The 12,629-nt window shown below is 45.4% G+C and overlaps 1 protein-coding gene across 1 annotated transcript in view; it reads left to right on the top strand.

Annotated features, from left to right (window-relative positions):
* Positions 1 to 4,952, top strand: part of LOC124722254 (pickpocket protein 11-like) — a 137,561-nt gene extending 132,609 nt beyond the window's left edge. The window contains exon 7 of the mRNA XM_047247443.1: positions 4,816 to 4,952. Coding sequence (XP_047103399.1) covers positions 4,816 to 4,940 — 125 coding nt within the window. The 3' untranslated portion in view covers positions 4,941 to 4,952. The remainder of the gene's footprint in view (positions 1 to 4,815) is intronic.
* The last annotated feature ends 7,677 nt before the right edge of the window (positions 4,953 to 12,629 follow it).

Consider the following 12,629-nt stretch of genomic DNA (forward strand, 5'->3'; position numbering starts at 1 on the left):
ACATGGCGTATTTGGACGTGTTGCGTGCGATATGTCAAAACAAATTCCTTTTAATTTTGCTCTTATGTGAATGATTTTAGCCGCGCGGGATTAGCCGAGCGGTCTTAGGCGCTGAAGTCGTGGACTGTGCGATTGGTCCCGGCGGAGGTTCGAATCGTCCCTCGGGCATGGGTGTGTGTGTTTGTCCTTAGGATAATTTAGGTTAAGTAGTGAGTAATCTTAGGGACTGATAACCTTAGCAGTTAAGTCCCATAAGACTTCACACACATTTGAACATTTTTGAATGATTTTAAAATTTGTGAAGAAATAATAAAAGTAGTATGGAATATCTCGTTCAGAGAGAGTTCTTTCAACGTGAAGAATATTAGAGGAGGGCGAAAAACAGCCGATGAAGAAGAGAGCAATGAAATCCGGTGAAGCGGTGGTTCAGTCGCGGAGTAAGACAGTGACATGGAAGTTCCTTTAATTTAACTTATAGTAATTTGAAAACGGACAATCTTGTTTTCTAATTTTCAAACAGACACATACTCACTGATAAAACTTTCTGTCAAATACGTAGCGGTTTACAGATATTTAAACAGTGAGCTGTTACACTAAAAGAATGAGCACCATGACACCGTGCGAGCGCTATTATGATGTGGTCCCCGACGGGATGCATCGCCACTGCCATCTTTCAGGTTAAGCATATGTTGTGTAGCATTGATACATGCATTCAGCATTTAGGCAACATAGAGCATAGTTGAATGGAATGAACAAATAGGCAGAAACACAGTGCCATTGCACAGTCAACCTTTCCTAAGGAAATGAGCCTATATTTGTCAAAGGTACAGTACCTAACCTATCCTGGTAAAGGGGACTTACAGTTTAATGTGGAATCCAAACTACGTGTTGTTTCTGGCGAATCTTCGCGTCATTGAGACTACGTTACAGGTAGACCGAAATATTGCTTGGTCCGACAGGGATTCGATGCCATGACTTTTCGTTTCGCAGGTGCGCCACTTACCACTAGACCACACCCAACTAAAGGAGTATGAGCTACGTGCCGCAATGGAAACACACTCCACTCGAATACGGGAGGAGCGAGTATGCAAATCCCTATCGGATCATCAAGAGATAGGTTTCCTATAGTTCTTCTAAATCGATTAAAATGAATGCTGGGATGCTACGGTCGCAGGTTCGAATCCTGCCTCGGTCATGGATGTGTGTGATGTCCTTAGGTTAGTTAGGTTTAAGTGGTTCTAAGTTCTAGGGGACTGATGACCACAGCTGTTAAGTCCCATAGTGCTCAGAGCCATTTGAACCATTTTTTTGAATGCTGGGATGCTTCTGTTGAATGGATTCGGCCGATTTCCTTCTTCTTCTTCTTCTTCCCAGTGCAATCCAACCATATATGCCGTCTCTAATGACACCTTTGTCGACGGGAATTTAAACCATAGTCTCATTCCCTCCTACAAGACGGAGTTAAATTTCGCACTCGGCGGATAGAACCTACTTTAAAACGTTTGAAAACAGCTTATATACGTGAAATTTAAAAGCTGTTGGAGCTTGAATAAACTGTCTATGCCAGGCTCATCCAAGAATTGCGCCCGGCGGGCGCGCCCGCGCCCCGCGGTCGCAAGACAGTGTAGTTCAGCGCCCCGTCCCCGTCCGCGACCGTGTGTCGCTAGTGTCGCCATAGGAGAGAGAGAGAGAGAGAGAGAGAGAGAGAGAGAGAGAGAGAGAGAGAGCTTCAGAGCGAGAGACCGCACAGCACTGCTCTTCGCTGGACTGTCCCGCGGTCAGATCTAACGTAAACAAAATATTCTATTTTAGAATTAATTTTATGTCTCATTCTTACTGTTAGTAGTTACAAGTAAGTGTTTTTTGTTATACTTCGTGCTAAAATTTTTTGTATCCCTTTTCAGAGTTTAGAAATCGGATCCTTAGTTTGCTGTTTGGTACGTAATAATTTTAACTGACAAAGTTTGAAAACTTATTAAAATAGAATTAAGGTTATAAAGCTCTTTTATTCTTACAGTCAACATTGTTAAAGAAGACAATTAACATTTTACACGTTTTTCTTTTTCGAGGAAACGATTTTGTCTAGGCTTGGTACAATATTCCGTGAGACTGCTGACCTCAAAGAATTGGTCAAATTTTTATCGCCAAGGAATGAGCGGTTCTTAGTTTTAGGAAGTTACACACAAGAAAGCGATCCTTCAGGCGGATTGGCACTGTAGGTCGATCAGCTCTAGTTGAAGCACTTGTGAGACGTCCTCTGCCCGAAGGGAAAACAGGCCAACAAATATATCTATCGGCTGGCGTTCGGGCGGTCCGTACGGCCAGCTAAGCGGCACTGAACGGCCACTGCAGCAGCGTACGAATTCGCCCGGGGCGCTGGCCGCGGGCGATAGCGCCCCAGGGGCACAGTTTGGACGAGCCTGGTCTATGCATTCCAATCGCGCACATACACTGCGAGCTGTGCTACATATTACATCGACCTGCTGGTAGGTGTCAGTGTGACGAGGAAAAAATAAACTCCATATGGGGTGGACATGGTCCCCAAGAATAGACGCACACTTGTTTTGATCCATTCTGCATGCCCCAGTGACGAGATCACCGAGGGAATGCCACGAAAACATTCCCCAGACAACAACGCACCCTCCTCCTGCCTGGACCCTTCGGACGATTGTTGCAGGGCCATTCATGCCAACATCCATCTGTCTGAGCATAAAACGTGGTTCATCTGAAAATGACACCTGTAGCCACTCAGTGAACATCCAATTGCAGTTTAGCGGGGTAATTCCAGCCTTCGTCGCCGATGAACAGCAGCCAGCGTGCGTAAATACGAGGGTCACTCCAAAACAAATGCACACTATTTTTGTAAAAATACAGTTTTCATTCTGCATGTGTGAAAGTTTTACAGTGTGTAGATACATCCTTCCCGCTTGTTTTCAAACTTAGTTCAACATGTTCCCGTGAGTGGCGCCATCACAGCATGTCTTCAAGATGCCTGCTACACTTGACGTTCGTCACAAGCAACATGCTGTCATAGAATTCCTGTGCTGTGAAAACGAGACAGTGGGAAACATCCACAAGACGTTGAAAAAGGTGTATGGAGATGCTGCTGTCGATCGCAGTACAGTTAGTCGGTGGGCAAGCAGGTTACGTGATGAAAACGGGCACGGAAATATTGAGGATTGTCCTCGCAGCGGCAGGCCTCGTACTGCACACACTCCAGACAATGTGCAAAGAGTTAATGAAATGGTGACTGCTGACAGACGCATCTCAGTGAACGAATTGTCACGCTACGTTGGGATAAGGAAGGAAGTGTTTGCAGAATAGTGAAAGTGTGTTGGCGTTAAAAAAGGTTTGTGCCAGGTGGGTTCCCAGGATGTTGACAGTGGCTCACAGAGCAACAATAAAAACGGTATGCAGCGAACTTTTGGAACAGTACAAGAATGATGGAGATGAATTTCTTGGAAGAATTGTGACAGGTGATGAAACATGGTTCCATCATTTTTCACCAGAGACAAAGAGGCAATAAATGGAGTGGCATCATGCAAATTCACCCAAGATAAAAAAATTCAAAACCACACCTTCTGCTGGAAAAGTTATGGCTACAGTGTTTTTCGATTCCGAAGGACTCTTGCTTGTGGACATCATGCCAAGTGGAACCACCATAAATTCTGATGCATTTGTTTCGACACTAAAGAAACTTCAAGCTCGACTGAGTCGTGTTCGATCACATCGGCAAAAGCAGGATGTTTTGCTGTTGCACGACAGTGCACGACCACATGTCAGCCAAAAACCATGGAAGCGATCACAAAACTCGGATGGACATCACTGAGACACCCACCTTACAGTCCTGACCTGCCTCCATGTGACTATCATCTATTTGGGAAACTGAAAGACTCTGTTCGTGGAACAAGGTTTGAAGATGATGACTCCATTGTGCACGCTGCCAAACAGTGGCTCCAACAGGTTGGTCCAGAATTTTACCGTGCGGTTATACAGGCGCTGGTTCCAAGATGGCGTAAGGCCGTTGTGAGGGATGGAAATTATGTGGAGTAATGAAAATATTGTTCCTAAGGATGTATCTACACACTGTAAGACTTTCAAACATGTAGAATAAAAAATGGATTTTTAAAAAAATGGTGTGCATTTCTTTTGGAGTGACCCTTGTAACCAGGTGCCTGCTGTGGAGACCCATATGCAGCAACGTTCGCTGAACGGTCATTGAGCAGACATTATTGGTAGCCCCCTGGTTCAACTGAGCTGTCAGCTGCTCAACAGTTGTACATCTATTCGCTCTTACACATCTCCTCAACCGGCGTTGACCTCTGTCATCTATGGCCTGTAGCGCACCATAGTTGCCTATGCGCCACTTTTAGACAGCGCCATTTGGCCATGCACTGTATACTTTAACCACGGTGCACGCGCACAGTCTACAAACTTCACCGTTTCGGAAATGTTTCCACCATTGACCCGAAAGCCAATGATCACGCCCCTTTCGACGTCACAAAACTCGCTACACTTCTTCATTACAATTACTGCACTGTTGTCTACGTCCCTCCGACACGCTTTACATACCCTCCACTGTTAGTGCTGCCACCTGCCGTCTGTGAGTGGTTATTGCACGTTGACGCTGGACATAGGCAGTGGTCACATTAATGTGACCGGACTCTGTATATGTCACAGTCTTTACGACATTTTAGGGTAACTGCTATAGCTATTTAACTTTTTGATTGTAACTACAGCCATTTCAATAACTTCCGCACTTTTAAAGAATTTACTATGGTGGCGCACTTACTTGAGATTTTTCTTTTGTTTCAGTATCTACGGGAGGTTCTCTCGGCTTGTTCCTGGGGTGCAGTGTCCTCACCTTAGCAGAAGTCTTATACCTTCTGGTATACAGACCATTTGCTGCAGTTGTATGTAAACTGTTAAGGAAGAAGTAGTTGCAAAGAGTGTAAATATCAAGTTTTTTCTTGCCAATAAACGAATTCTTACATCATACTACGTTTTATTGCAAAAAAAAAAAAAAAAATATTACGCTTTAACGTGTGGTCACATGAGGTGTGACAAGCTAGCACGAGCCATCTTTCGTGGACTACGGCCAATGTGAACGAAGCATGACGCAGGCGTTCGTTGGGGCTCATGCCTCATATCAGACCTGTTTCATTTTCTGTCATGAGTTTGTCTCCGCCATCTCGACAACGAGACGAGATATAAAGTTAGAAGAGACGGAACTCTACTGTTTCTGGAATTCTATGCAGGTGAATCATTGTTGTATGACGCCAGCATGGAACATTACAGACTCGGAGAAATTGAAAATAGTTTCAGGAAGGAGAATTTCCAGTGTATTTGCTATTCCTGGCTTCGGACGAAACGAGTACGTTTCAAAATTTAATTGGTTACGGTAGTTACTGTCTGGCGTTGGCAGTTGATAGCGAAGGATCAAATCCCGCATTGATGACATTTACACAAGGAACGATCATGCGAAGCAAAGAAGTTTAATAAACATGGACTCTGAAATGCATACCTTAACAGCTACACTACTGGCCATTAAAACTGCTACACCACGAAGATGACGTGCTACAGACGCGAAATTTAACCGACACGAAGAAGATGCTGTGATATGCAAATGATTAGCTTTTCAGAGCATTCACACAAGGTTGGCGCCGGTGGTGACACCTACAACGTGCTGACATGAGGAAAGTTTGCAACCGATTTCTCGTACGCAAGCAGCAGTTGACCGGCGTTGCCTGGTGAAACGTTGTTGTGATGCCTCGTGTAAGGACGAGAAATGCCTACCATCACGTTTCCGACTTTGATAAAGGTCGGATTGTAGCCTATCGCGATTGCGGTTTATCGTATCGCGACATTGCTGCTCTCGTTGGTCGAGATCCAATGACTGTTAGCAGAATATGGAATCAGTGGGTTCAGGAGGGTAATACGGAACGCCGTGCTGGATCCCAACGGCCTCGTATCACTAGCAGTCGATATGACAGGCATCTTATCCGCATGGCTGTAACGGATCGTGCAGCCACGTCTCGATCCCTGAGTCAACAGATGGGGCCGTTTCCAAGACAACAACCATCTGCATGAACAGTTCGACGACGTTTGCAGCAGCATGAGCTATCAGCTCGGCGACCATGGCTGCGGTTACCCTTGACGCTGCGTCACAGACAGGAGCACCCACGATGGTGTACGCAACGACGAACCTGGGTGCACGAATGGCAAAACGTCATTTTTTGGGATGAATCCAGGTTCTGTTTACAGCATCATAATTGTCGCATCCGTGTTTGGTGACATGGCGGTGAACGCATATTGGAAGCGTGTATTCGTCATCGCCATACTGGCGTATCACCTGACGTGATGGTATGGGGTGCCATTGGTTACACGTCTCGGTCACTTCTTGTTCGCATTGACGGCACTTTGAACAGTGGACGTTACATTTCAGATGTGTTACGACCTGTGACTCTACCATTCATTCGATCCCTGCGAAACCCTATATTTTAGCAGGATAATGCACGACCTCATGTTGCAAGTCCTGTACGGGCCTTTCTGGATACAGAAAATGTTCAACTGCTGCCCTAGCCAGCACATTCTCCAGATCTCTCACCAATTGAAAACGTCTGGTTAATGTTGGCCGAGCAACTGGCTTGTCACAATACGCCAGTCACTACTCTCGATGAACTTTGGTATCGTGTTGATTGAAGCTGCATGGGCAGCTGTACCTATACAAGCCATCCAAGCTCTGTTTGACTCAATGCCCAGGCGTATCAAAGCCGTTATTACGGCCAGAGGTGGTTGTGGGTACTGATTTCTCAGGATCTAAGCACCAAAATTGCGTGACAAAGGAACACATGTCAGTTCTAGTATAATATATTTGTCCAATGAATACCCGTTAATCGTCTGCATTTCTTCTTAGTGTGCCCAGTAGTGTATGAGCATATCATCTTCTATACTGCGAAACAAACCTTTTCTACTGTAGGCCTTTAACTTTCCACATTTTGGGAGGAGATAGTATGGACCAAAACAAGAAAAAAAATTTCTAGTAAAGATGTGCTCTAAAATGCATACCTTGAGAGTTACGAGCACGTGTTCATTAGAAGAGATGTGTTTCCTAATAGCGAAGATAAACAAGTGCTCATAGCCTCTAAGGTACGCACTTTAGAGCTGATGTTTAGTGGACATTTTTCTTGTATTGGTGCACACTTACCACCTCTCAAAATATGGAAAGCAACGAGCTTGCAGTGTAGAAAACTTGTTTCACAGCATCGAAGATGAAGAAGTGCTCATAGCTCTTAAGCCATGCGTTTTAGAGCCCATGTTTACTATACTGTTTTGTTTCTAATGCTCGTTGTTGTCACGTTCCTGAATACTGGCCACTCCTTGTGGTACACCCAGTATACCAAAAGTCTAGGTCCACCAAATTATTTCGCCCGATTGTTCAGCAACGATCCGCAAAATAAAGTTTGAAAGTGGGAAATGGAATGATATGATCGTATGGCATTGCTGTCCGGGAGGCCCCATCCGGGGAAGTTCGGCCACCGAGTGCGATTCTTATTTCAGTCGATGCTACACCGGGCGACAAGCGTGCTGGTGATGAGGATGAAATGATGATGAGGGCAACACAACACCCAGTCCACGAGCGGATAAAATCTCCAAGCCGGCCGGGAATCGAACCTTGGCCCCCTGCACGGTAGGCAAGCACGTGAGCACTCCCATAAGCAGGCGGGCTTTAAATGGGAGATGCTCGTGTGTATAAATTTCTGTCTGTAATAGAATGACTACAAAAATTTATATAAATACTAGAATATGATATAAACTACAGAAAGAATTTCTCACTGTGCAGTGGAGTGAGCGCTGATATGAAACTTCGTGGCAGATTAAAAATATGTGTCGGACCAAGACTTGAAAAAAATGTTCAAATGTGTGTGAGTTCTTAAGAGACCAAACTGCTGAGGTCATCGGTCCCTAGACTTACGCCGGCCGGGGTGGCCGAGCGGTTCTAGGCGCTACAGTCTGGAACCGCGCGAGCGCCAAGGTCGCAGGTTCTAATCCTGCCTCGGCCACGGGTGTGTGTGACGTCCTTAGGTTAGTTAGGTTTAAGTAATTCTAAGTTCTAGGGGACTTATGACCTCAGAAGTTAAGTCCCATAGTGCTCAGAGCCATTTGAACCATTTTGAACCCTAGACGTACAAACTACTTAAACTAACTTAAACTAATCTATGCTAAGAACAACACACACACGTATGCCCGAGGGAGGACTCGAACCTCCGGCGAGAGGGGCAAGACTTGAACTCGGGACCTCTCGAACATATGAGACGACGTACTGGCGGAAGTAAAGGTGCGAGGAGGGGTCGTGAATCGTGATTGGATAGCTGAATTGGTAGAGTACTTGCCCGCGAATGGTAAATGTCCGGAGTTCGAGTCTCGATCCGGCACATAGTTTTAATCTGCAATGTAGACTCAGGAGCCAAAAAAGTTTCACCTACCGCGAGACTGAATGCTGCCTGCTGGGGTTGCGGGACGATAAATGCCGTAAGTGGGGAAATCTTTTAAGAAGAGCGAGTCTGACAAAGAGAAGATTGTTGTACCCCGGCATCTGGGAACGAGCATCTAGAAAATGGCGAAGCTGGTGGGACGTTGAGCGTCTAAGCAAAGTGGTTGAAGGTCGGTGAAAGGACAAGTAGGCGACAAGGTGTTGGACGTCCACGGCTCATCACAGAACGTGGAGGTCGGGTCGAAGGCTTACCAGCCCTGTAAATCAGTATCGACGGCGATCTGTGGCATATATAACAACCGAGAACAATGGTGGTGCAGCCACAAGAATTACTGAGAAATCCCTCAGTGCAAATTGTTGAACACAGGACTTCACAGCAGACGGTTCCTCCTGTGTGCGACATTCACCTGGGCTTGCTAGGGACCTGTGGTAGTAATCGTAGGCACCATTACAGCTGTGGACTTACTGGGTCCACCTGCATCCCTTCGTGATTGTCGTCATCAGCGATAGTAATGGCATCTTTCAGCAGGATAACTGTCCATTTCACAAGACGACAACTGTGCTAGAGTGGTATGACGGCATGACAGTGAACTCACGTTGAGGCTTTGCCACCAAATTACCGTGGTCTGAAACTGATGGAACACTTCTGGAGCGTTATCGGGCTCCAGCTCCTCGTCCACAAACCACCGGTCCGCAATTTGCGGGAACTTGCGAGGTTCCGGGGTGGAGAAGAGTTTGTACCTCTTTGATTCAGACGAATTTTGCATGAGAACGAGACATGCACTAGACGCCCCCCCTTATCTACTAGCTAATTAATTACGCGCGCAACGATAACGGAAGCAAATGATATTGGACCCTACTAGTTGGTAAAATAAGGAGTGCACACTCACAATAATTTAATAAAAAATCGTAATCTACTCAAATAAAAAGAGAACTTTATCATAATAAACAACAGGAAATAGGATTCTGCCTATACCTACGAAATGATATGCGGATTAAATATTACAATGAGATTTATTATATATCAGAACATAAATGCACATGATTGTCGACACACACAGTAGATTAAAGGATAGGGTATACTGAAATATTATGAGAATAAGAGTTGGCTCGAGAACAAGGTGCTCCTACTCTCTGTGATGCAATAGATTGACGATAATGACTGGAAGCCCTAATGAATCAAATATTTATCTCCCGACTACATAGCAGTATCGCAATTAGTAGTGAGAGCTCAAATGGGATCACATGGAGAAACAAGCAAGGTGGACTTGTAGCAAAGCGAGCACACGTGCTGCTGAGGGATTCAGTATAAAATTGATAAGGTCCTACAATGCCGGAGCTGTAAAATACTGTACCAGTACTGAAATCTGCAGCACGTCGTCGGTAGGCAGCGTCCTGATGACGTAGGCGCCGACTTCTGCCGTGCAGCAACTCTTTGTCAACCCCTGGCCGCGAAATCTGTCCGAAAATTCTAAGTTCTTCTGAAAACGAGCGACCAAGTCGCAAGACTGTCCGACTTCGAGGAAGATCAGATCCCGAAATCCTTTTCCCGCGCAACGCAAGAGCGAAGCCAACATTGCTCTACTCCCTACTCTCCTTGAAAACTGCGAATCAGCATTCATTTCTGATTCCAAAATTCCCCCACACTGTCTCATAGCATCATTCGCGCCAATAGCGACCGTTCCCTTCAATTTCGAGCAGGGCTTTATGACGTCAACTAGCCTCAGTTTAAGTTGACCAATCATGCCTCTGCTATTCAGCTGAGAGCACTGAACGTGCCGTTTGACCGGCTACGAAAACAATCTGCCTAGACCACCGGCCATCCGATGCCAGACAGTCGCACTCGGCAGGGCACAGTCCACAAGTTTTCTCCGAATCAAGAGAACAATGCAGTCAGTCGGTGCCAGGAATCTTCGTTCCGGACGCGCCGGAGCGGTAAACTCGAGGCTCAACTCGACCGACGTCAGTCGTTCCGCCAAGCGCGTTAGCCTATTGTACGAACCCCACAGAATTCAGGGAAGTGCAGCCCCCAACCGGAAACGCAGTGTGCCGCGTCCTCTAACGCTCGCCTCGCACAGGCCACCCATGGAACTAAGCCATTATGCGTGGGAATCAAGTGAAAAGTAGTTTTTGAGCTCTCAGTACAAATACCCTCATTACAATAACTTTATTCGGTCTGTTACTACTGTGCAATGACATAGAACATTAATAAAATTGGTGAAAATGAGAGGAGACATGCAAAAGAGGGCATGGAACCTCTCAAACTAAGTGACTTGCGCGTAGGCATATGGCGTCACATACCTCTGGAAACCTACCAAGGACTTGTCGAATCGAAGACACATAGAATCGCTGCTGTATTGCGTTCCAAATCAGGAGCAACACATTAGTAAGCAGGTGGACATACTGCTTTGGCTGATCAATGTACACTGAGGTGGCAATAGCCATGGGACACCTCATAATGTCGAGTCGGACCTCCTTTTCCCGGCGTAGTGCAGCAACTCGACGTGGCATGGGCTCAACAACTCGTTCCAAGTCCCCTGCAGAAATACTGAACCATGCTGCATCTATAGCTGTCCACAATTGCGAAAGTGTTGCCGGTGCAGGATTTTGTGCGCGAACTGGCCATTCGATTATGTCCCATAAATTTCGATGTGCTCCATGTCGGGATCCGTGAATTGAAGGAAATGGTCTCCAAGTAGCCGAACATAACCATTTCCAGTCAATGATCGGTTCACTTGGGCCAGAGGACTCAGTCTACCTCATGCCCACACCATTATGGAGTCACCACCAACTTGCACAGTGCCTTGTGACAACCTGAGTCCCTACCATCAGCTCTTACCAACTGAAATCAGAACTCACCTGACCAGGCCACTGTTCTCCAGTCGTCTAGGGTCCAACCGATAAGATCACGAGCCCAGGAGAGGCACTGAAGACGATATCGCGCTTTTAGAAGACGCCCTCGCATCGGCCATCTGCTGCCATATCCCATTAATGCCAAATTTCACACTGTCCTAACAGATACGTTCGTCATACGTCGCACATTGATGTCTGCGGTAATTTCATGGAGTGTTGCTTGTCTATTAACACTGCAAACTGTACGCAAATGCCGCTGCTCTCGGTTGTTAAGTGAAGACGGTCGGCCACTGGGTTGTCAGCGGTGAGAGGTAATACATGATATTTGGTTTTCTCGGCACACTGTTCACACTATGGGTCTCGGTGTACTGTATTCTCTAACAGTTTTCGAAATGGAATGTCCCTCGTGTCTAGCTCCAACAACCATTCCGCGTTCAAAGCCTGTTAATTCCCGTCGTGCGGCCATGAATCACCTGAGTACAAATGACAACTCCACCAATGCACTGCCCTTTTATATCTTCTGAACGCGATACTACCGCCATCTGTAAATGTGCATATCGCTATCGCATGACTTCTGTCACCTCAGTGTGTATTAGACATTATGCAAGTATTATTTATAAAAAATGCAATAGAAATGCATGCTATTTTTATTGTGTAGTTAATTAACTGCACCTTCAGCACAGGACCACTCCTATATTATTTATTTTTTTATCTTATTTCCTCGTCAAGTTCCGTAAATAAAATAAAAAAATAAATAATATAGGAGCTGTCCTCTAGCAATCAGCGCAACACAATGATGCCCCAAATGCTGCACTGCAGTGCACATCAATGTGAAAAATCTTGTTCATTTAATGTCATTCTCTCTTAATAGGTCACTAAATTACATTACTTAATTACGTGATTAATTATATAGGACTTTTTAATACAAAACAATTATGCTTAAGGTGCAGTTAGTTAACTGCCCACTAAATAATAGCATGTATTTCTATTACATTTTTTTTTATAAATAATACTTGTATAATGTCTAATACACACTGAGGTGACAGAAGTCATGGGATAGCGATATGCACATTTACAGATGGCGGTAGTATCGCGTACATAAGATACAAAACGGCATTGCATTGGCGGAGCTGTCATTTGTACTCAGGCGATTGATGAGAAAAGATGCCCGACGTGATTATGTGATGATTATTCCAGTAACCGCTAAATTGCTGTGTCTCTGTTGCGGACTTCTGATCTCGTAAGTTTCAAATCTTCAAATGTGTGTGAATTTCTAAGGGAC

This window comes from Schistocerca piceifrons, chromosome X (assembly GCF_021461385.2).
Source record: "Schistocerca piceifrons isolate TAMUIC-IGC-003096 chromosome X, iqSchPice1.1, whole genome shotgun sequence".
In the NCBI taxonomy this organism is placed as follows: Eukaryota; Metazoa; Arthropoda; class Insecta; order Orthoptera; family Acrididae; genus Schistocerca; species Schistocerca piceifrons.